The 24635-nt window shown below is 37.6% G+C and overlaps 1 protein-coding gene and 1 long non-coding RNA gene across 3 annotated transcripts in view; one reads left to right on the top strand and one right to left on the bottom strand.

The window, feature by feature from the left end:
* THUMPD2 (THUMP domain containing 2) overlaps positions 1-22864 on the bottom strand; it is a 37991-nt gene extending 15127 nt beyond the window's left edge. Inside the window, exons 1-7 of one of the 2 annotated variants that reach the window (XM_023516674.1) lie at positions 22542-22864; positions 20618-21030; positions 19928-20005; positions 18355-18407; positions 13355-13442; positions 6820-6891; positions 6212-6326 (exon numbers count right to left, since the gene is read on the bottom strand). In XM_023516674.1, coding sequence (XP_023372442.1) covers positions 6212-6326; positions 6820-6891; positions 13355-13442; positions 18355-18407; positions 19928-20005; positions 20618-20836 — 625 coding nt within the window. In that variant the 5' untranslated portion in view covers positions 20837-21030; positions 22542-22864. The remainder of the gene's footprint in view (positions 1-6211; positions 6327-6819; positions 6892-13354; positions 13443-18354; positions 18408-19927; positions 20006-20617; positions 21031-22541) is intronic. The other variant, XM_023516675.1, reaches the window with a different exon arrangement.
* On the top strand, positions 10444-13320 carry LOC111727139. Its single transcript, XR_002774764.1, has 3 exons — positions 10444-10467; positions 11288-11680; positions 13173-13320. It is a non-coding gene; the product is annotated as an uncharacterized LOC111727139 (long non-coding RNA).
* Positions 22865-24635: the final 1771 nt, after the last annotated feature.

Here is a 24635-nt window from a genome sequence, read left to right as displayed (position 1 = left end):
AAAAAAAAAAAAAAAAAATGAAAGGTAAAATTTTTGGTACTCCATTTGTTGAATACATAATTGATTACAGATTTCCAGCATATTTTGAATAAAATACAACCAAAATTAGGTAACTTATTTTTTCTTAAAAAAAAAAAAAAGCTCATATTATTATTGTCTTGCAAGGGGATTGGCCTGTCTCCATCACTCAGTCTCAGGTACTTAACCACAGGCATCTTCATTTTGTACAACTGGCTGCAGTAGACATGTTATTGATTCATCAAGTTTCATGAAGTTGTGGTGGATAATACCAGCGCTGGGCCACCAAACACCATAAGCTCTTTTTGAAGAATATGTGGCTTTGGACCATGTTTCAGCACTTCATCTTCACCCAACCATTATGCCAAACTCTTGCAATTGTCAGAAAGAATCCATTTTTCATCTCATGTAACGACACAGTGTAGTGCCCCTTTATGTTGTGACAGTAAAGAAAGGCAAGCTCTGAGAGAGTATCTCCTCTGACGCTTGTTTAATTCATGTGGCACCCATCTATCCAGTTTTTTACCTTGCCAATTTGTTTCAAATGGTCCAATGCTGCTGGAATAGCAAAGTCGAACCTTGTTGCTAACTGCTGTATAAGTTGGAATGGATTCGCTTCCACTACAGCTTTCAGCTCATCACTACCCACCTCGACCTCAGGTTGCCCACATGGCCCGTTTTCAAGATTAAAGTCACCAGAAAGAAATTTCTCAAACCATCATCAGTGTACTGTGTGCTCGTTAGCTACGTACTTCCCAAATATTTTATTGATATTTGGAGCTGTCTGTGCTGCGTTGGTTCCACAATGGAATTCATATTAGAAAATAACACAAATTTTTGACTTATTCATGGTTTCAGAAAAATTGCTCTTAAAAAAAATTTCAAAGATAATCACTAGCCAAAACATGCATTTGAAAGAATGAGGATATACCTTCACAATAATAATAAAAAAGTATTTAAGGAAATCAGACATTTCATACTTGCAACACCTTCATAGGAAATTCTGACTGATTTTATAAAGAGAGTTGTTCTTTGAAAGCTTAAACTTTTAGATGGGCAAGCAAAGACAGAAAGTGTACTGCCATGCTACGGTATGCTTTTTATTCAAAAATTTTTATCACAATAGTTTGCAGTTCAGTTACCCTGTGTATATTTTTAAAACTAAAAGTGTTAATTATTTTGATAACTTGAATTTCTATTTCACTTGGAGGAACGTCACAAGTTTGTAGAGTACATGGGGGACCAAATTAACTTCTAAGGACTTTGCTTTGCTTTTACCAAGACTATTAACTATTTATCACGATGTTGTGATCTACCCAATTAATGGATAAGCAGACAGATCTGTAATTATAGTATCATTCAAAAGAAGTTTCATTTTGACAGAAAAAAAAAGAACCTCCTGAATTTCCAAGAACTGGGGAAACCCTCCCCCCAAATCTGAACCATTAATGGAGTCAACTTACCTAGTTTTTTTCTGAATCACCTGATGGCACTGATACAAAACTGCCAACATCTAAATAACTGCAAGGCTGTCTGCTAAGGGAGCTGGCATATTAGGAGCACCAGCTTTGTTCTGCTTATGTGCATAAGAAAACTAGTCTGAGCACTATCAATTTGGAAGAACAGCCATTTCATCTAAAAGGAAAGACTTCAGAGTGTCATTTAAAAAGCATTTTCTTTAGCTGCAGGTACTAAATATTAATAGTTGGCTTTGTAGTCTTAAAATAACTACTAAGTGTTGAAATAAATGCTAGATGCTTCCACAGACAGATGTGTTTCATTTGATCAGTGATATCACCATTGGCCCTCATAGTAGATAGTAAATATCAACAAACACCATACTCAAGTTATATGTTCAACATTAGTTATCTTGAGAAATGGAAACTCAGTACTTACTTTTTCATTAAAAATGCATTTTTAAAAACTTACTGGTACTGAGTTTATTACAAAATAGAAGTACTGCCAAACAATAAAAAAAGGACGTACATCATAAAATAAAGGCTTTGTAGTAAGAGCACACGACTCTGTGGTGAGCTTTGTATCTCCTGTTTCCTACAAATGTTTCATGTACACCTAACCCACCATTTCCCACATTTCCCTCTGATGCCCTAGATCGGAAGCCTGGCAGCTTAATGAATCTTGCTGAATATGACATGGGCCCTAAGACACCTGCCTGGAACCCTGGGGGCCAAGCTAAAGATGTAGGACAGGTATTGGAGGGGAGACACACTAGCATATGAGAGAAAACAACCACCATGTCATGAAATTTTATGGGTGTCCTGAAAGCAGCATGTCACACTACAAGGGTGGAAACACCTGAGAATAAAGCACGGTTGTTGCCAAGAGTCTTGTCATCAGCTATGGCTTGAGTGATATGTGAAAGGCTGTACGGTGTCTAATGGAAAGAATGAAAACATTTCCTATTCCTATTATCTAGCTATAATTTTGGCATTCTTAACCATAAATGTGTTTCTTTTGCTCAAATCTGTATATGTTACAGCTTCTGTCTTACACTGAAAATATATAAGAAGATTTTTTGCTTTCTTTTTGCATTTTTTTGGTCAGGGCTGGGTTTGAAACCGCCACCCTTAGCATATGGGGCCGGCACCCTACTCCTTGAGCCACAGGCGCTGCTCAAGATTTTTTAAAAATTGCTGTTTCCTAAGATAACCTGTAATAGTCTTTTGATTTCAAAATCTCATGATTAAAATTTAGTAACAAATACGTAAGATTTCTCCATGTTAAATGATCATTTCTTTTTATACCAGTAGAGGGTTATAAAACAATGAGAATGTACTAAAAAGGTCGAAAAAAATAAGTCATTAAGCACACAAAACGAAGGCTGTGATTTTGCAAAAACATAAATCATGATGGGTCTATTACTAACTTCCTAGAAATGTCAATGCTGACAGGTGCTCTTGCTGTGTGGCAGGCAACTGTTCTTTGTGTGTTCATGTAATAAATCCTCACCATAGCCTTATAAACTAGGTATTATTCTATTCATATTACAGATAAGAAAATATAGAGAGTTCCAGTTTTTTTTGTTGTTGTTGTTTGTTTGTTTGCTGAAGGCCATACAGTCAAGGAACCATGGGGGAACCACGATTCACACTCAGTCTGCCTCTGAGGTCCACGCGTGCTCTCGGTTACTGTTGTATAAGGGAGATCCTCAAATCTGTCAATGTTAAATAAAGACTTTGTGGGACTCAGCATACTAAACTGTATTTATAAGTAGAGCGCTTAAAGGCAAGATTAAATTAATGAAGAATACAACTGCTTTTAGAATGTTTACCTCGACAGTAGGTGCAAAAAAGGCTAATTACTAAAAAGTTAATATTTGCCCCTATGTTAGCAAAACACAGTTCCCTTAGACGGAACTTCAAAAACTAAAAGGTTGTGTTTTCTTAAAAACAAATAATATATTTAAAAATAATCTATAAATGATGTGAAAAACCTTTTATCTCAGCAGCAGCCAAATAATGGCAAATGTAAACCAGGGTATCAGATTTGTAAAGTCTTTAGATAACTAATAAAAATGATACTATCCGGTATTGCCAGAGGACCAGGGAAACATGCACTAATACCTGCTGGTCTGGTGCCACTTGTTACAGCTTCTGTTGTCCCTCGGCCTCCCCATTCCCACGAGCCTGGGTATGTGCCCCCTGTTCCCACGAGCCTGGGTACGTGCCCCCTGTTCCCACGAGCCTGGGTACGTGCCCCCTGTTCCCACGAGCCTGGGTACGTGCCCCTGTTCCCACGAGCCTGTGTACGTGCCCCCTGTTCCCACGAGCCTGGGTACGTGCCCCCTGTTCCCACGAGCCTCGGTACGTGCCCCCCTGTTCCCACGAGCCTGGGTACGTGCTCCCTGTTCCCACGAGCCTGGGTATGTGCCCCGCAACTTGTGCACTGTCCCATCCTTTCCCTTGCAGACAGCAATTCTCTTCTTTATCCTGCATCATGTCAAGTTCCTCTTTTTTATGTCATCATTAGCATGCAAATTTGCTGTACTTAAAAAAATTCTAATTTCTCTTTTCAAAAAATTCCTGCTTGATTTTCAATATCCCTCCTTTGAGTTTCTGCCCATTTCTCTGCTACCCTTACCAGCCAAATGGCTCAAGAAAATGCTCTAAACTAGTTATCCTTAACTTATTTTCTCCCATTCCCTCAGGAGCCCCCACTTCAGGTAAACAGCTTTTGGCTTCGGGATCACGAGGCTGCATCTCACTTCACCGATGAGCAGCAGTTGACAGAGCTCATCATTCTCTTTCTCGGATTCTTTTAGTTGTTCTCTTGCATCACTGCCTGTTCCTTTACCAGACACTACCTTCCAGAAATCCAAGCACCTGAGGGCTCCAGGGCCCGCTCCTCTTTTCTTTTTACACTCACTTCTGGGGTAATCTCATGAATCTAATGGGATTAGCTGTATTGGTGAGGCCCTACGCTCCAGATCTGCATATTGAGCACATCTTGGTATCTCCTCTTGGTGTCTAACAACAATGTGAAATTTAACAGGTCCAAAACTCTTCACTTGTTCCCCCTTCAGACTTGCCTGCATCAGTAAATGACAGCTCCATCCTCTGGCTGGCTCAAGCCAGAGAACTTAAGAGTTACCCTTGTTCTCTCATACTCTGCATCCAACTCAACAAGAAATCCTGTTGGTGTTACCTTTCAAGGTCTGTATCTGGTCTCATCTCAACACTGTCATGAATACCTCTGTGGGCCCAGACGCCATCATGCTTTTATCTAGCTAGACTGTCTACCTCTAAAATAGGAGCAACAAAGGGCTAATTATTAAATAGTTAATATTCACCCTGGTTAGTCTTCTAAGTGACAATGAGGAAAACTAAGAATGATCCTTTCAAAAACTGAGATCTATTTGTTTACCTACTGCCAGAGAGAAACTCTGCTACTCCACTTCTGTTTTTTTTCTAAAGAGAGTACAACATTTTTGCTTATTTTTTAAAGTAAAATCTTATGGAAAATGCCTCCCAGATGGAAAACAGGTACAAGTGCAGCTGGGAGTGTAACAGAGGTCAGATGGCCAAGTCAGTGCTCTGCCCCTCAGTGCTCTCACCTGCAAGGTGCTCTGGAAAATGTAAAGAAACTGAAAACCCACTGCTCTGGAACCATTTGTGAACTGATTTTGGGTTTTTTTTGACAGTTGCAAAGAAACAGCATTCTTAAAGAAATTAGGGTTAATGAAAGCTTGATGTCAGTTTAATCACACTGCACTCTGCTCTAGAAACTTGGGTCTTATGTACAGAGTCCTATTAAAAACCTTGGGAGAACGGCTAAAACCCCAGTCTCTAGCAGCAAAGAGCAATCAGCTCTCCACCACCCATTTCTTCTTTGCGGCTGCTTTGTTATGCTTTTACACAAAAGTTATTCTAATATTTTCTACTGTTGATACTCATCATTACTACTGTTTTATTAGAATAAAAAATATAAGCAATACTGTGTTCTTCCTGATTACAGGTTTGATATTGAGACCTACTCTTACTGGGGAATTAAATGTGCTTATTTTTTAAAGGAGGGGGTGTACTCCAGGAATAGGAATAAAACAAGGAATGTGAGGCTTCTCTAGAACAGTGTAAACACCATGGATCTCAGGGCAATACTATTCTGACTGGACTCAGACTTGATTCCTAGTCACATTCTGCTGACTCCCCTTCAGTGTAATAGTGTGCAATATTTTCCTTCCACCTCACAGGGACCAACTGTCCCATTTGCTGCAGACGTTCCTGGTTTTAGCCCTCAAGTACTGGCTTAGCACACTGGGATGGGCGGTATCTGTGTATCTCAGGGATCTAATGTGAGGCATAAAGGCAAGATAACTCAGAAAACTTCACATAGTTTATTTAAAATTCAAAGAGTTTTAAAAATTATACTGCTTTCTTTATTCCTATATTAATTGATCCCTAGTTATGAGAAATGAATCAGATGTAACAAACTCTTTAAAAAGGCACACTTTTACTTACATGTTTATGAAAACTATATAGTGTTGACTTCCCAATCATGAATGTTGTGAAAACAAGAAAGTTACAAGATTGGAAGTGAACTGAGTGCTAACCTCACAGATACATTACAAGGTAAAACAAGTCTTCACACAGGGAAAATGATCCTGTTTTATACTATAATTTTAAGTATTTACATATGTTCATTATCTCCAATTTTTGCATTTGTAGTATCTTACCTATAACAGAGACTTTAAGTAACTCAATTTTATCCTTAAGGCCTGCAGCTCTCAGATTGTCACATGCACCTAGTAACTGTGAGTCGCTGACATCAGCACCCACATAATACACATCCTACAGGAAAAGAAATTCGTATTTTAAGTTTAAAACTATTACATATTTTATGTAGTTAATAAAATACTTGCATTTTCTCAAATGATGAAAATGAAATTAGTAGATTTTAAAATTCATGTTAAAACAAACTTAGAGTATTACTTTAAAATGATATTTAATAGCACAAAATGGAAAGTTTTTGTTATAATTTTAAAGTATGTTAATATTTTATAATTAAAAATACCTAAAGAATTTCAGGATTAGTATAGTCTGGATCATGGCAAATTACTGGAATTCTGTTATATTTTCCTGAATTTGTCCTAGTATTCTAAAAAAAGTAACATAGCAATTTAATTAATCCTTCATAATTTGACTACAGTGAATAACTCATAACTACTATTAATAATTAATAATACTCCCCAAATATACAATCCACTTGTAAATAACTGGTGACTATATATACATACTGATTAAAGTAAATATATTGCTTGTTTTACAAAACTTTAGAACTTACTGGCCATTCTTTAGCAGCTTCCAAAAGTATTGTTCCAAGTCCACACATCGGATCTAAAACAAATGCACCAGCCTGTAGATAGAAATATTAATTTGGTATTAATATTAATAAATTATAAAATACATAAATAAATATTAATGGATTCTATCATAGTGTTATAAAAGAAACCTAAAACTCGAGGAATCAGTATTTCAAGAGTAAAGATTCCTTTTTATACTTTATTAGGAATCTCAGGTAGTTAAGCACCTAAGCTAAGAGTGTGCTCAGCGTGTTTAAAGATTAGGAAGGAGGCCATTATGGCCAAGGCACAGTGAGCAAATGGCAAAGGTGGTGACAGCACCAGAAACACAGCCCAGGAATTCCATCAAGAAGGCTGAATTGTACAGCATGTAGTAATTAGCCCCGAAACCACAGAGGTTTAAAACACGCAGCTCGTGCTACTTGTTCACAGGAGGGCACCTGGGCTCCTGCTCCTCACTCTGGAACCCAAATTGATGAAGTATTCACCATCTGGAGTGCTGCCCTCACCAGGGCAGCAGGAAGGAAAGCATGACAAGCTGTGTACTGGCTCAGAAAGGGGCCACCTGGAAGGGACATGCTTCTCTTCCACTAGCATTTATCTGACTAGCGCATGGTCATCACATGGCACTGAGTCTCAAGGAGCAGGGAAAGTGTAATCCTACCTGCGCCTGGGAGTATAAGAGGAAACTGGAGGGAAAACTACGCAGTCCCACTCTAGGAATCACATCATGTCAGATCTCGTAGGTACTGTAAGGATCCAGGTTCTTTTCTGACTGATGGGAAACTATTGGAGGGTTTGAGTAGAGGAGTCATACGACATTGCATTTCAAAGGGACCATTCTGGCTGCTCTGAGGACAGCACAGAGGGTAAGAGTGTTAGGGAGTCCAGACAAGAAATGATGGTGGCTTGAATTAAGAGTGGTATTGTTGGAAGTGGTGAGAAACAGTTGAATTCTGGATATGTGTCAGAAAGTGGAGCCAAAAGGGTGGTTTGGATGTGGAATGTTAAAGACAACTATCTGGAGTGACCAAAGACGTTGACCTGAGGAACTGGAAGACTAGAGTTGCCTGCTTCTGAGACAGGAAGAGTTAGGGAGAAGCAGCTTTAAGGGAGACAAAAGTACAGTTCTGGACATGTTAATCTCAAGATACCTCTTCAGCTCCACGTGCAGATTCAAGTGAGTCACTGGACACGGGAGTCTAGAGGTAAAGCAGAGGTGCAGGGTACAGATGGCAATTAGGGAACAGTGAACACCAGCCAGTCTGTGAATGGTATGTACAGCCTCAGAACTGGGAGTGAGGCTTCTAGCCTCAGAACCTAGGCAGCAAGCCAGGTTAGAGGTCTACGGACCGGACCTGGTGGTCCACTTACCTACTGAAGATCCAGCCGTGCATGCTGACAAGTGGCACATGTTGACACAGACGCGGAACCCAGAGTGGTGAGGAGACTGTGTCAACATGGAGAGCGCTCGCAGTGCCAAAGTGCTCAGAGGGTAAGATGAGCAGTTCTGGGGAAGGGATGGTGATGAAGCCTCACAGTGGTAAGTACAAAAGAGAATGGGAAGAAAGGGGGTAGAGACGGCAAACTAGACAATGATTTTTAAGAGTTTTTCTGTGAAGTGAAACAGAGAAAAGGGGTGTTAGCTGAAGGAGCATGTGGGTTTAAGAGAGGGTTTTTACTTAAGCTGAAAGGTATTTCATCAGGTGTCCAATTGATGGCAATGACCAAGTAGAGATAAAAGTCGCTGGATATGCAAGAAAAATAGAATCCAGCATATAGGGTGGAATAAGGACAGTTCACTTACTATAATGACAAGACAATATGTGGGCACAGATTCCAATGAATTGGCAGATTTGGTGAGAACATGCTGAGGTTATCTTCTGATTCTAATATTTAGGTCAAGTCCGAAGCAAGAGAGTTAAAACTATGGGCAAGGAAATGACTACACTGCTAGCACATGAAATCCAAGCTGTGAAGGAGGCATGAGGACGGGGCTAGTTAAAGGACAGCTGGTCGAGTCCAGTGACTGGAGGTGCTCTAGGTGTGACAAGGTCTGGATGTCAACAAGGCAGGTCTTTAGGAGGGAAGCCAGGAAACTAAGTTATTGAGTGGTTAGAGCGACCGCAAGGAAGACAGACAAGAATAACGGTCTGCCTGTGCCCAGGATAATCGGATGACATGTGCTTCAAAGGCACAAGAGGTTCTGGGCAGAAGATAAGAAACCATCCTCCACAGTGGGCAGCAGGTGAGCAGGACCTACCCCACCTCCGGACCCAGGGAACTTGGGCTGTGGGAGAGAAGACATCTAACACTGGATATGGCTACAGAGGAAGCGGAGTCCTCAGTGGACAGCCAGGTTTCGGTCAGAGCCGTAGGATACCTAAGGGAAAGAAAGAAATGTTCTTCAGGAGAGGGAAACTTTCCTCTGGCACTAAATTCCGAGGAGAGTATCACCTGGATCCCCCGTGAAGGGGCAGTAAGTAAAAGGAACAGCAATTTAAATGGCAATTTTGTTTAAAATTAATAATTATAAAGGAACTCATTTTATGAAGACCTCGAAATGTACCAACACTGTGCTCCTTCCCCCACCTCCACCCATGCTCTGTGCTCAATGATATAATCAGACCTGAGCGATCTTTAAATATTTTCATTTTACCTCGTACCTTTTCTATCCATGACGTTTGTGGATTCAGGCTAAAGTAGAAAAGTATTTCTTTATTCTTATAACGATAACTAAGATTTATAGAACTTAACTTTCCTTACTTGCTATGATATGTAGGAAGGAGAACAATTTATAGTAAACATGAAAAATATCTAACATCCATTTTGAAATTTCATTTTAGAGCACTGGCCTAGCCAAGTTGAGCTGTCTATGCAAACTCTGGAAGCTGATATCCAAAGAGGGCCCTGGATCAGGGTAGATCTTGGGATCTCTTCCGCTGTGGGCCGTGGCTGCCTTCCCTCCACAGGGACTCTGCCATATGACCTCTTACATGCTTTAACCGGCATCCTCTACCAGTGATCACAGGTAGAGAGACATTTCTTATCTTGGGATTAGCAGGGAAAATTCATAGTAAAAAATTGTTATAGAACATTACCTGTGGATATTTTTGATCATTTATTTTTGACTTTTCTGAAAAATACATGTTTATGTCAAGACAAAGATAACATTTCAAATTTGTAGGTGGTGATGTAAATTTGCATTTAAATATAAATTGTGAGATATACTGGCAGTGTGGAAAAAAATTAACATACCTCTCGTCTTATACGAAAAGAAATGTGGGCTAAAGATTTTAATCAAAAAAGAAAATCATGGGTTATGAATATGTGGTAATCTGAAAGCAGCTTCCTCCTTTTCTCCCAACTCCAGGCTATTCACTTCCACTGAGCCAGACCTAGAGGCAACCGATGCTAAGAGAAACCCTGGGCTCCGCTGGGGTCCCAGAAGAAGGAACCAGGGTGGTTCACTTCACTTCACTTGCCCAACCCTCCTTGCTGTGGGCTGGGCAAGTGATTAGGGAACAACACTGCAGCCCAGAAGGAGAACCAGGGGAACCAGGGAGAGCCTGGTCTTCTGAAATCTCTGGACAACAGGGGAGACCCGTGAATTTAGAAATTTCCTCCAGGTATCTCAGCAGGGCTGTCAGATTCTCCTTACACTGCTGAGCCCAGGGGCGCTAGAGATCCTCTTGCCTTTTACCACTTAAAGGATTCTGGCTATTTAAAATACATTAATGACCATACCTTAGCCCTAGTTAGCCAACAAACAGTGAAAAAATAAGGGCATATTTAAAGGGAGAGGGGTTTCTCAGTAGCCAGTGAGATAACAGGCAGAACAAGCAGAACCTACACCTAGTGAACCACTAACTACCAAAACAGAACTGTCAACTCTTGGAAGAGACAGTTAAGAATTTGAATAAAAGAAGTGAACGCTTTTAGAAATACTCAAATGTAACACATACATCTTTCCAAAGCTAAGAAAATGTGGTTTTTAAGCTACAAATAAAAATAAATAAATTAAAATAGAGCATATCTCTGTGACTTTTGTTAAACTTGGAAGATAAGGTTAAAAAATAAATCAAAATGCAGAGCTAAGATATAAAGAGATGGAAACTAGATAAGAAAGAGTAAGAGACTTGAGGACAAGGCCAGGAAGTTTAACATGTTTATAACAGGAATTTCAAAAGTAAAAAAAGAAAACAGTTTAAAGTTAACTTTGCTAAAAAGTTGAGGCAATAATAATTAAATAATAGAAAAAAGAGTACTTGAGCTGGTTTTATAATTATTATCAATCACAAATAATAACTTTAATTATTATTACCATAATGGCCCCTAATACTTGGACACTTTCTATGTGCAAGACATTGTTCTAATCACTTTATCAGTGATCATTCATTTAATCCTGTCATGATCCTACGAGACACTGCTATTATTTTCACTTTACAGATGAGGAACTGACACACAGGATGTGAAGTATCTCGCTCAAAGCTTCCCAACCAGTAAGTGGTGGAGCCAGAATTAGAACCCAGGCAGTCAAACTTACCAAGCTCTGGGCTGAACAGAAAAGACACATACATAAGCAGATTCTGGTAATGTTCCTAAACTTTAAGATTAAAGAGAAAAATCTTACAGGCTTCCAAGCAGAAAAAAACAGAGTAGCTATAAAGGAAAAGAAAAAACCACTGTCCCCACCTGCTCATCTATAACACTGGAAGCTGATTGTCTAATGGAATAGCCCCTGCAGATCTCTGGGAGAAAAGAGCTGCCCACTCAAGACTGATGTACCCAGCCAGCTAAGACCTGGGATGAAAAGAAATTTGAAGATACAAGGGAATTCAGGTAAGACATTTTTCAAACACTACATTTGAGTAAAATACCTAGCAGGAGGCTTTAACCAAATGAGAAGTAAACCAGAATGGAGGCCTCAAATGGGGAAAGATAAAGAGAACAAAGAAAGGGTAAGGACCCACACATCCTGCAACGAAAATGCACGTGTTACACACGATTCTACCTTAATGGTGAGGGACTTAAGTCCCAACTAAGAACTTTAAAACAGAAAAGGCTTACTTTAAAGGAAGTTCCAACCTGTAATAAAGAGGAAGCGGCAGAAGTGTTTCCAAGGTCTCACTTAGGGAGGAGAAGAGAAAAAATAGCTGAAAGTCACATCTTAGGAGGAAGAAGGGGAGGCTGGGAAAAACCAGAGTGCTCTGGTGCTAAGAACAGAGTGCAGCAGACGAAATAGCTGATGTTCTATTTTAAAGAGCAAAGTCACAAGTGTTTAATTAAGATACTTAGTTAGGAAAAGGAACTTACTGGAATAGGACAGTAAAGGAGAATCTCCAACCTCAGGGAGAACAATGAACTGAGTAGCTAGTAACCTGATCAAACGAGCAAAAATAAGAGAATTCAACAGTGTAAGACGTCATGGATGATTAAAAGCAGGGGAGTGCAATCGAGGGCCTCTGTCAGGGCACTTCCTGAATCCTCTCACTGAAAGAGATGAGAGTGGTGATGGAGACAGCTGTGTGTTTTTAAGAAAATACTTAAAACAAACAAAAAAAGCAACGGCAGTGAAACATTAGGTGAATGCAAACAAACAGGAGAAAAAATATTAGTAAAATGGTGAAATTTAAGTTTAGACTCATGAATCAAGATAAAGAGAACTTTAATGTAACAATACCGAGTAAAAATCATAAGCGGCTGGATAACTTGACAACTAAAAAATGGGGAAATACAGTAAGATTTCAAATACCTTTAAGCTAAAAAATAATTTTAAAAACCATACACACAATTAGAAATACCTTTAAGAATGGAGCAGATAGTAACACAGTAAGCAAAAATAATCTAGGACATTTCTTTACTAGAAAATAAAATTTTCTTATGTCTACAGACCATTACAAAAATGGATCAAGATCTTGGTTATAGAGAGAAACTTTAATTTTAAGAAATAGAAGTTTTCGGCTCAGTGCCTGTGGCTCAAGTGGCTAAGGTGCCAGCCACATACAACTAAGGTGGTGGGTTTGAATCCAGCCCTGGCCCACCAAACAACAATGACGGCTGCAACCAAAAAATAGCCGGGTGTTGTGGCGGGCACCTGTGGTCCCAGCTACTTGGGAGGCGGAGGCAGGAGACTCGCTTGAGCCCAGGAGTTGGAGGTTGCTGTGAGCTGTGATGCTACAGCACTCTACCCAGGGGGACAGCTTGAGGCTCTGTCTCAAAACAAACAAACAAACAAAAAGAAATAGAGGTTTTATAAGCCACATCTTCTAAATGTAACACAAAAACTAGAAAAAATAAAATGTAGCTAACTTTGGACTCTGTTTTTTCATAGTCAAAATACTCAGAAGTTCAATGACATACAAAATACCACTGTGGCAGTTAAGTGGAATTCCAACAACAGAAGAATAAAAAAAGCGGTAAGAAAAAGAAAGCAAGTAAACCAAACATCCATTCGAGACTGTGTCAGTTGCCTATGGGAAGACACTATTAAGGAGAATGAAATACTGTTCTTACCCTGATTTCAGCGAGAGATGCCATCGCCCATGCTATGGTAGCTCGCAGCCCAGCTGTCCTGATGTAAGCCCTGTTGGCCAAAGGAACCCTGCAAAGAGAACGTGATTACACATCACATGCTTCTATATGTTAAAGAGCAGGACATAAATAAAAATGACTAACCTGTTCATATCTCAGAATCATTCTAATATATTCTTCCAACATATACTAAAGTATTCCCTAAATTAAAGACTTTTCAACCTTGTTACAAAAATGCTTTCTCTAATGGGCACCTTGTCTAACCACTCAATGTGGTATTTCAGACAAGTGATTTTTTAGACCATTAATATTTAATGAGTCTGATTTATAAACATTTAATCACACAGGGAGAGAACTTTCTGCACTTCCCCGTCTTCCCATATGGAACAGACCTCTTCTTGCTGTCTAGAGTCACCAAGTGCAATATGCACATGGCTGTGTGATACCAACGCAGGATGAGAAGCAGGGCTGGATGGATTTAACCCTTATTTCTGTTTTCTATAACAAGTCCCTTTTGTAATTTGCCTTTTGTTCATCTGCATCCTTATAAAGATGAAATGAAGCATGACACTGCATTGTCTAAAATAATTTTCTGAATGAAGCGCTGAAGCAGACAACTCCCAAATGAGGTCGCTGGTCTCCGTGAAGTACAATTTCATACTGAATCCTCTATCTTAGCATTGCTACTCTTAGTGTTTCCAGATTTCACAGAAACTTTAAAAATACTGTGCTTTATTTCTACCTTTCTAATGCAATGAATAAGAAGCAACTCCTCAGGAATTTCAATGTGCTTTTTTAGTTCACTTCTACATTTTTGGTAAGATGAAAATATGATCTCCAGAATTTATGGCATGTTTTGGGGTAGGCTTGTTCCCAACCCCACTAAGACAGCTCTTCTACAATTGTTACAAAACGCTACAATGTTCTTCGAACCTTTCTTAAAGACTATCAACAGAATTCCAGATATGCGAATAGTAAACATTTCTTGCATCATTTTCTTTCTCGTTTTCCTTTGACTTTTAAGTTATCCTGGTTTTGTATTAATTGTAAACCTCTTAAAATCTTAAAATTAGATGATATATTCCTTTCAAATAAACTACAATTGTATACACCCTGTTACAATGGGGAACTTTTGCATGGTAAATATAAGGGAGTAAAGTTTTTTTCAGAAAATAGCAATTCACATTGTAAATATTATAATACTGTGTCCATACACTCGGAATCAGGGATGTGAACTGGCAGACAGACAGACCATAAAATATTCTAGTCAATGAATTTTACTTCAACAGGGTAAACTTGGCAGTCGTCTTGCTATAAAACACATAAGTTTGTACTCTAGCTATCAAAAAAAGAAGATGCAGTATAGAACACTATTTTTGCCCATATATATTTTAAAATGCTATTCTATGTAGCAGGGATTTATGGGGAACCTTTGAAAGTTTCAAAAATTAGGTATATATTTTTACTAATATAGAAATGTTATTTTATGGCAGCTATTTCTATTAATATGTGACAAAAATGAACATGTTCTTAGTTTGCTTAAACTTGGGCAAAACCGATCTGCTATTACTGGAACAAAAAGGCTTCATGATATCAGAATAATAAAATTAATTTGAGGAGACAGTGTTCAGAAATAAACTCCTTGAAAATAAAAATATTGTTCTAATTTCACAGCACCTGGCTAATCTTTTAAATGAAAATAAATGTGGTTTTCGATCTTCTCCACATAGATGCATTTACTCTCTATTTTCTCTTATACACCATCTATTACCAAGATAAAGACATGCTAATCTATATCTCTCGCCTAGACTGTTACCTGAACCCGAGATCTTCATCTTCAAATATACACTTTGTGGTTTTTATCTGGACTTCAGGTAGTGCAAAGTCAAAAGGTATAAACAGAACATACTCTCCTTTCCCAGGATTTCACATCTTGATACATTTCTTTGATACATTTGCTTATGCCACTGACTAGCCATACATTGGATACTGTAACTATATCCTCAGTATAGACTTGAACTCCAGATCTGTAACTATAAGTATCTACATGGACATTTTTCACTGAATACACTTTTCCTATTCCTACATTTTGTGGGTCAATGACTAACATCCGTATCTACTAGTTGCCCATCAAATACCAGATATTCCAACCTTCCTTAACTTTATCTTGAATTCATGGCCATCTTTGTTACCCACCATTTTGCCTTAGTTTACTAACAAGAACTTAAACTCTCTGCTTTTTATTTCCCTTTCATTTTAAAATATAATTTCCTTGGTAATTTTTTTTAAAATCACAAATCTAATCATAATTTTTCTGCTTCAAATTCTTACTGTGTTTAGAATAAAATCCAAGCTGTTTATCAGGCTCACGAGACACCTCATGACCTATTTCTGATTGTTCAGGCTAATTTTCTACCATTCTCCCTATGCATTCTCTGTCCCATCTACACTGAAACTGCTGCCATCCCTCACATCAATGCCAAAGCTTCCTCGTATCTGGTGCCTTTACACAAGCTGGTCCCTGCCCGCAAGGTCCTCTCCTTCCTCTTGTCCGCTTGGCAGAACCTTACTTTTTATTACTGTCAAACATCCTCTTAGGGACACTTCTTTAAGTTCTCTCACTCACTTGTCTTGTAAAAGAATTAGGCCCTCCTTCTTAACTCTAGTCCAGCATTTATCACATCTGCTCCACCACTAGACTGAATTCCTTGAACTTAGTACCCATCTTATTCATCTTTGAATGCTGAGTGTCTAGCACAATGCTTAGCATATAGTAAGTACACAATAGATGTTTTAACTAAGAGTAACTGAATTTCTTAGTTGCTAAACTATTTCAAAAATAAAACAGCTGAAATTAATTCAGCACTAACTGTATCCTAGAAATAGTACCAAGTATTTTACATGGGCTATCTCATTTAAGCCCAACCACAAAGCTATACAGTAGGTATTATTATTTTCCTGATTTTATAGCACGGACCTATGATAATTTGCCATACTTGCATAGTCAATTTGTGGAAAAGGTAGAATTCAAGTCCACAGTTCCTATCCTCTGTGCTACATTCCACAGCTATACATGGTGCCATGTGGTGTTGACATCCACATGGTCTCTAAAGAAAGCAGAGCTCTAATACCAACACGGTCTTTAGGAACTACTAAGATACCAGTTTTTATGTAACCCTCAAACTTCATGGCTGTACTGGATGTCATCATTTCTGACTTTTTTCTGTTGATGGTGTGCAGTTTCTGATACCCACTGCCACTTCTCTTGTCCAGCGCTATCTGCTCTTCAAGTCTTCATGGCTCCCTTTATTCATATCCCAGCCAATTATTATTCTTCACTGACATGTGTACACAGAGATTGTTTCTTTCCTATGCCTAGGCAGTCAAACTGATTAATCACAGATCATCTATTGTAACATTATTTCAACCACCATTCATTCAAACTCTAAGTCTTGATTTTCAGATATATATTTGTAAACTTTTAGGCATATTATCAATTATTATTTGAGATGGCATAAGCATTACTTCTTGAGTTTTATTAGCAAGGATTCAATGATTTTAAATAGTAAAGCTTAACATCTTTAAAAAATCTAAGGTATATATATTTGTTAAATAAAAGAACACAAAATCTAGCATTTTTATATGTAATGAAAATTTAAAAATCATTTCTTTTTATTGGTGCTAAGAATTTCAATACATTAGCACTATGCTAGGGAGGAGATGTTCTGAGTAAACTTTCTAGACACTTAGGCTGACCTCTTTGGTGGGGTTGAAGTATTGTTATAGGAACAAGAACTTCTACGAAGCTCATCTCTTTGTAACCTAGATGCTAGTAGAGCCTACCCTATGAGTGGCACATGGTAAGAAATCAATTGTTTGACATTTCTCAGATGCCTACAGTGCTCTTAGCATAGCAGCATTGTGCTAATAAACTAGTATAGCTCACCATTAGATAAAAGCTATTATAATAATCTGAAGCCCTTTTTAAAATATACTGATTTAGGCTTATATACATAAATGTGATCTTAAGCAAATGTGGTATTCTCATAGGAATTTATGATCTTTAAAACATCCCATGCCTAGAATCATCTAGAAAAAGGGTATCTAAACAACTTGATATTATATGAGCAGTATTATACATATAAAATGTTTAGAAGATGACAATAATATTTATATGCTCCCACAAAACTGGAAATCACTATCTTCATTCAACTAGCTCTTTCTCCCCAAAGCATTTAGAAAAAGTACTCTTCACTCAATGAGAGTTCAATAAATATTTCTGAACAAAGAAACAAATCATTTACATTTATTATTTAGTACTTTGCGCGACTAGGGACATGCCTGAAGATTTCAAAACTAGTAATAACCTCACAGCAATAAAAGAATAATGCAATGAAGTCTGGAGAACGTTCAAGCTGAATTTAAAGAATTGTGCCATATTTTCTATATTAGTTAAAACTCCAAGATGTCCATAGACTAAAAGTTCCAACTTAAACGTAGGCTTGTATGTCTAATAGAAATATAAGATACAATTTTGAGTATTAATCCTATAATCACTGAATTACCATGATCTAATATTTCACAGCTCTAACTGGTCAGTTCAAGTCATATCCCCTAAGCTCCATGGAAACACTTTACTCGCAGGGTCCTCAAACTACGGCCTGCGGGCCACATGCAGCCTGCCAAGGACATTTATCTGGCCCGCTGGGTGTTTTTGCAGCCATTGCCTGTCCTGCTTAGCAGCCGACTCTTCCCAGGGCTCGCAGTCTGGCCCTCCAATGGTCTGAGGGACAGTGAACTGGCCCCTGTTTAAAAAGTTTGAGGACCCCTGCTACTGGCTTCAGCAGAGAAAGAACTCAGATGCTTTGCCTTTAGCCTCCTCTACTACATCAGTGTTTCATACTATAAATAAAAAGCATAAAGTTCTTAATTTTCCAAACTCTCCTAGGAGACAAACCTAAAGCTCAGAATACAGTATCTACCTGAACACAGGAATCCCCACCAAAGAGTAAATGTCATTCAGATGTATAAAGACCTGAAAAACAAACACAGGAATTAGAATGCGTATGAAGCTGATTACTAAAGTACTGACAATTTGAAAATTTCCATTTTGAACTTTTATGATCTAGATTTTAATAAGAAATTCCAAAGCCTTATTTGTCATATCTGGAAAAATGTTCCATAATCTTTTTTCTTAAGCAGAGGCAAGATAAATCTTAAGAACATTTCATAGAAAAATTCTAAGGCAAATTTGGGATACAAGTTATATACAGAATCACATTATCAAGAACTCAAGATCAACTTTCTGTCCAGAGAGTCTTTAAATTATCATAACTGGATCAGACTTTTCAGCATTTGGGGTTAGAGAAGAACTCCTAAATCCACCCTAATCCTAACCTCAATCATGACTCAAGGCCACACAGGGGTATCACAAGCTACCAATACTTTCAGGGTACAGAAACTTTCTTTAGGCCAAAAATTATGTGGAGAGTAGTAAGGGCAACCTTTTGTCTCTCTCTTATCTACCGGGGAGCTTTTGCCTCTCTTTGTTTCCTTTTTCCCACTAGGCCATGAAGAGGATTTAAATGCCTCATGTAATTTGTGGCTCATAAGATTTTACAAGTTAGAATCTTCCTTACTTTTCTAGTCTGATAAGGTTTATAAAATATTCCATTGTTCTGAAACTCAAGAGCATTTAATCCCCAGGCCTTTCATCTCCAAATTATTTTTAATATAATTATTCCCATATTGATAAATTTTCACCAAGAAAAAAATTATCTGGACTGACTCCATCTGGCCAATTTAGTTCTTTAATCAAAAATGGTGCATCCACCTGTAATCCTAGCACTCTGGGAGGCTGAGACAGGTGGATCACCTGAGCTTAGGAGTTCAAAATTAGCCTGAGCAAGAGCAAGACCCCCATCTCTAAAAACAGCCAGGCGTTGTGGCAGGTGCCTGTAGTCTCAGCTACTTGGGAGGTTCGCAAGAGGATCACTTGAGCCCAAGAGTTTGAGGTTGCTGGGAGCTGTGATGCCACGGCACTCTACCAACAGTGACAAAGTAAGACCCCAAAAAGAAAAGAAATAGTGTAATCTTATGAATTTTGTAATATAGGAAAAAAGCCTATATAATCCCATAACCTTAACATAGCCACTATGAACATACTATTCAATTTTGTGCAGGCCTGATTTCACTGTTATTCTTTTTTTTTTTTTTTTAACATTAGCTAGAATTTCTCATTAAAGAGACTTATATGATTTATAGAGATTGTGGAGAATATTTCCGCAACCAACCTCACAATAAATGTTTTTTTCTTCTACTATGACCAAACAACTTCATTCCAAAATGTTCTTGTTTGGCTAAGATGTTTTCACAGTGAAAACTACTAGCAAAATTATCTGTACTATTCTACTGCTAAGGAGAAAATCAACAGCTGGATCCGTGTCAACATGCTTTTAAAAACTGTAAAGTAAAACTGAAAAGCAAGTAAGAATAGATGACCCTGTCTTTAAAGACTAGGTTACAAGTATATGAAATAAAACAAACATTCATTACCTCTAAATTTGGATTCCTCAAATCTGCTTTCCATCCAAACTGTTTCATAAGAGCAATTCCAATTACTTTTCCTACTTCCTGGAAAAGTAGCAAGTTAAAAGATAAGAAAAGTAAAAATAAAAAATTTTGAGTTTTCACATAAGCAAAAACTAACAGAGTAGCCTACAGGAAAATGAAATCAGACTATCTGATGGTAATTTAGGGTTCTGACATTAAAATATTACACTGAAGCATTATCTATCAAGGCGGTAAGGCTGCATTTTACCTGCCCTGCCCCTAACTGTGTGTGACATTCTCTCTTCCCTAGAGTGCTGGGACCATATGTGTATTTTCATGTATTTGTAGCCTAGGTGCCAGTGACAATCTCATATACAGGCCTGGAGCAGAAGCACAGAACTCGCTACGCACAGAACCGAACTGAAGAGAAACCACAGAAGCTGAGGATTATGAAATTAGGATTTCCAAATGAAAATGACATCATCTATGAAGTTTAAGGAAACTTTCAGCAGAAAGTAATCTGAAGTAAAATAAAAAAGGAAAACGCATTTTAAAGGTGGCTAATTATATGAGATTAGGCCTGATTATCTGTCTGGATTAGGTTATTGGTTCTGTTAGAGGTTTGCACCTTATTTTAAATCGAAAGAGTAATTTTTTTAAAAACCAGGACCCCACGTGGGGAGGGAAGCATACCTGGGCAGTGAATGCCTTTCCAACAGTTCCACTGCAGCGACAAGAAACTCTGAAAGTCAAGTTGTTCTGGTCATGAGTTACCGCTGCTTTCTCTGTATCCCCCTGAAATTCCTCTTCTTGAAAATTTTCTCTTTTAGTGATAAAATCTCTTTGCTCCAGAGATTCTTCTTTTATTTGTTTTTCCAGCTGGCATTTCCTATTCTCTTCTTTCTTTTGCATTTGTTCTATTTTTAATTTCTTAGCAGTGATGATTTCATTGTCTCCTGTTTTTCTTTTTAGCAGCTTAGCATCTTTGTGAGGAAATTCTTCCTTTTTTGCATCAAGTTCAAGAAGATTTTTCCAAATTGAAATGGCATTCAACCAACATTCTGGGTCATCATTTATAAATCTTTGTATTTCATTAAATATTTTTCCTAAATAAGTAAAATCTTGAGTTTATCCTATGTTGAAGCTTTAAAGACCACTTATTACATTTATCACTTCCAAATTCCATTACCTTTATTTAAAATTAGCTCTGTTAAGTTTGCTATATGAATAACTTCATTTTCATTTGGAATTTATTTTCCATTTATCATAAGAATATCATACAGAAAAAGTTCATTCTTATATTGCATATACAGTATTAAAATTATGTTGAAGTTCTTATAGAATTACTATGTCATATGTCCTGTAATAATGAATCTCTTCAGTAGATGCGTATTCCTAAAGTGTGTATCAATCTTTGAAATGATGGCAACTGTGCCTATGAAAATTAACTTTAAAGAAAAAAGAACAGGAGCCAGATGTGCTGGCTTGTGCCTGTAACCTCAGCATTTTGGGAGGCTGAGGTAGAAAGATTATTTGAGGCCAGATGGGTAACATAGAAAGATACTGTTTCTAAAAAAATGAAAATAAAATATTAGCTGGACGTGATGACGCATGCCTGTGGTCCCAGCTACACAGAAGGCTGAAGCAGGAGGATTGCTTGAGCCCAGGAGTTTAAGAATACACTGAGCTGTGGTGATATCACTGCACTCCACCCTCAGTGACAGAGCTAAATTGTGTCTCAAAAAAAAAGAAGGAAAGAAATCCCCAAACTCAGATACATAACCCACTTAGTAACTGCCAGCATGCTTATAAAATTTAATCTTTTCTTGATTAAGAAGGGTCATCAGGATGATCCAAAAATTATTACTCTAGTTTCCTAAAGAAACGTGCAGAACACTGGGAGGAACTGTAATATATTGACCCCAGAGTATCACAGCTTGGGATTTGCTTTAAAACAATTTTTTTCTTCTTGTTCTTGATTTTATGCTATTTGAATCTTTCCTGAAATAGGTTTTTATAAACTATACAATTACACGATCCTCTGTGCACAATAAGCAATCAAACCCAAGCTTAAGGCTGCTTTTATCAAGATCCTTAAGTTATTTCAGCAGCACAGTTAGAATACTAGGGAATAGACAAGAAATCTCTTATGCCCACTTTAGTTGTAATGCTTAATAAATGGGTATAAGTTTATTAAAAAATTAAGTTCCCAGAAATAGAAAATTATTCTATGTACTATTTTTCCAATTCTATCACTCAGTTAAAATTTATGAGGTAAAAGTTTCCACTAGTTTATTATTAAAATAATGTATTCAGGGGTTATTATATGTTTCTAAATTGAAATAAATGCAACTGACCATATATATCCTTACAGAAGGTGGCTGATCCTATTCTCACAGAAGTGTGCTTTAGGACACTAAAAACTTGTTAAGAAAAGCAGCAGGTTACAAAGAGACAAATTCTACTACAATCAGGTGATGATATTCAGGTAATACAGAAAATGCATAATTAACGTCCCACACATATCACTGAATCTTACAAATGTGAAACTGCTGGATGTGTAGATACCAAGCAGAACAGTGGAGCACAACACATGTGCAACAGGCTTACCTCATACCTTTACTTACAGAAGAAACAGTAAGGGGAAACTCCTTTTTAATAAGCAAAAATAGTCTTTCTGCAGATTTTAATTTCTTCAGCACATTCAAGTCAGAACAAGTGGTGAAAAAAACCTTGCCTGAAGTATATTCAACCTAGAGATAAGAAGACAGATTTTACTGTAGCCCAGTGTCAGTGAAAACTGTGTTTTTTCCCCTTTATCAGTTAAGAAACGGCATTTAGATTCACAATGAAAATGACCGTTCTGAAGCATCTCTTGTTTGTCAGGCACTGTACTAGGCAGTCCAAATAAATATCATGGCTTACATTTTTGGGAGCCCTTATATGTATTATCTCTTTTTTATCATAGTACATATATGATGTTATTAAAAAGTCCTTATATTTTAGAGATACATAGGCAAACATATAGATCAAATAATTTATGTGATTTGTTTAAAGACAACATGGGTGGGGAGTAAAAAGAGGTACAATGGTACAGATTTCACCATGGGTTGGTCTTTGCTGCAGCTGGTTAATGAATACATAGGATTCATCACACTGAATCCAATACATAGGAGTCCTCTGTTTACTTTTTATATGCTAGAAATTCTCCATCATAAAGAGCTAAAAAGAGTACACAGGAAATTTTGCAAGCTGCCTGCTGGAAGAAGTATCCACACGAAAGTCACCTGTGAGGGGGAGGGTGTTCATGTTAAAATGGCTTACCAGCAGCACTACTGAAAAGAAAACCTTTTGGAGCTGGGACCCAGAAAGACACATTTCTAGAAAGCTCTCCCATTGATTCTTATGCATATTCAAATTAAAAAAAAAACACTGATTAAAATAGCATGATTACTTTCTAAAAGTAAACAATCACTTCTCAATTAATTTATTTTGTAAATTCAGATTTTAGAATATTAACCTCCTTAAAGTGAACCAATTTTCTAATAGACTCTCTTGTTTTGCAAGAATGTCTTAAGCAGTCCTGGGCAACTCACTCTAACACTGAGTACTGACTATCTGCCAGGCACCTGTGCTATTTATCTTTGTTTCGAGGATTGTATTAATCCTTTAAAGTAGATATTTGTCATTTCTATTTTATTAGGTTTTATCATTTCTATTTATCATTTCTATATCCAAGGAAAGTGAAGCTCAGAAATTTGAGTAAATTGCCAAAAGTTAGAAATCTATGAAAGGAAAATAATAATATTTGAACACAGGTCTTTGATTCTGAAGCCCATCACAGTCTTTACCACAGTCTTTAGGTGTTCCAGAAATAACCTACACCTTACCATCCACGACAGTTTCCCACTGCAATCTGGCTGAATGGTAAAGGGCATATGGCTTCCAAACTTGAAAGATTGAGCTGTGAGTCCCAGTTCTACCAGTTACCATAAGCTGTCTCTTTATTTCTTGGCAAAATGGAGGTAAAAGTCGTTCTAGGATTAAATCCTAACATGTACACAAAGCGTCTTACATTTTAAGTGCTTAGTAAATGTTCGCTGTTATTATCTCAGAATTGCTGTAACTTTGAGAGTTCACTTTATATTAGAACAACTGGCATGGAATTTGAGAGGCTGTTTGTTCAGGTTCCATTCCCGGGGATATCTATCTATACTTAAGACATACAAAAGCAGAATATGTAAATCCCCAAATTTAATTAACTTAATTTTCTACTTGGATGACTTGAATAAATTATTTGACTTACCTGAGCTTCATTTTTCTTATCTGTCAATGTGGAACGCCTATCTCATTCGGTTTTGGTGAAAATTAGAACAAATAAAAACTGTTTTACTTTTCTTCTTTTTTTAGAAAAAATAAATCAGGTTAGGACCTAAGAACATGTCCCCGAAACACATCAAATGCTTAATAAGTGTCAGCAATACTGTTACATACTGCTGATTTTTTTTTTTTTGCAGTTTTTGGCCAGGGCTGGGTTTGAACCCACCACCTTTGGTATGTGGGGCTGGCATCCTACTCCTCAAGCCACAGGCACCACCCTTATGCTGCTGATTTTTTTATATTAGCTACATTCACACTCTATATTAGCTACAGTCACACTCTATTAAACTCTGTGACCCCAAAACACAAATGGCAGGTGGTCAGACTGACA

Source organism: Otolemur garnettii, unplaced genomic scaffold (assembly GCF_000181295.1).
Source record: "Otolemur garnettii isolate 467f Iridium unplaced genomic scaffold, OtoGar3 scaffold00095, whole genome shotgun sequence".
NCBI classification, from domain to species: Eukaryota; Metazoa; Chordata; class Mammalia; order Primates; family Galagidae; genus Otolemur; species Otolemur garnettii.
This window is presented reverse-complemented; position numbering and strand designations above follow the sequence as displayed.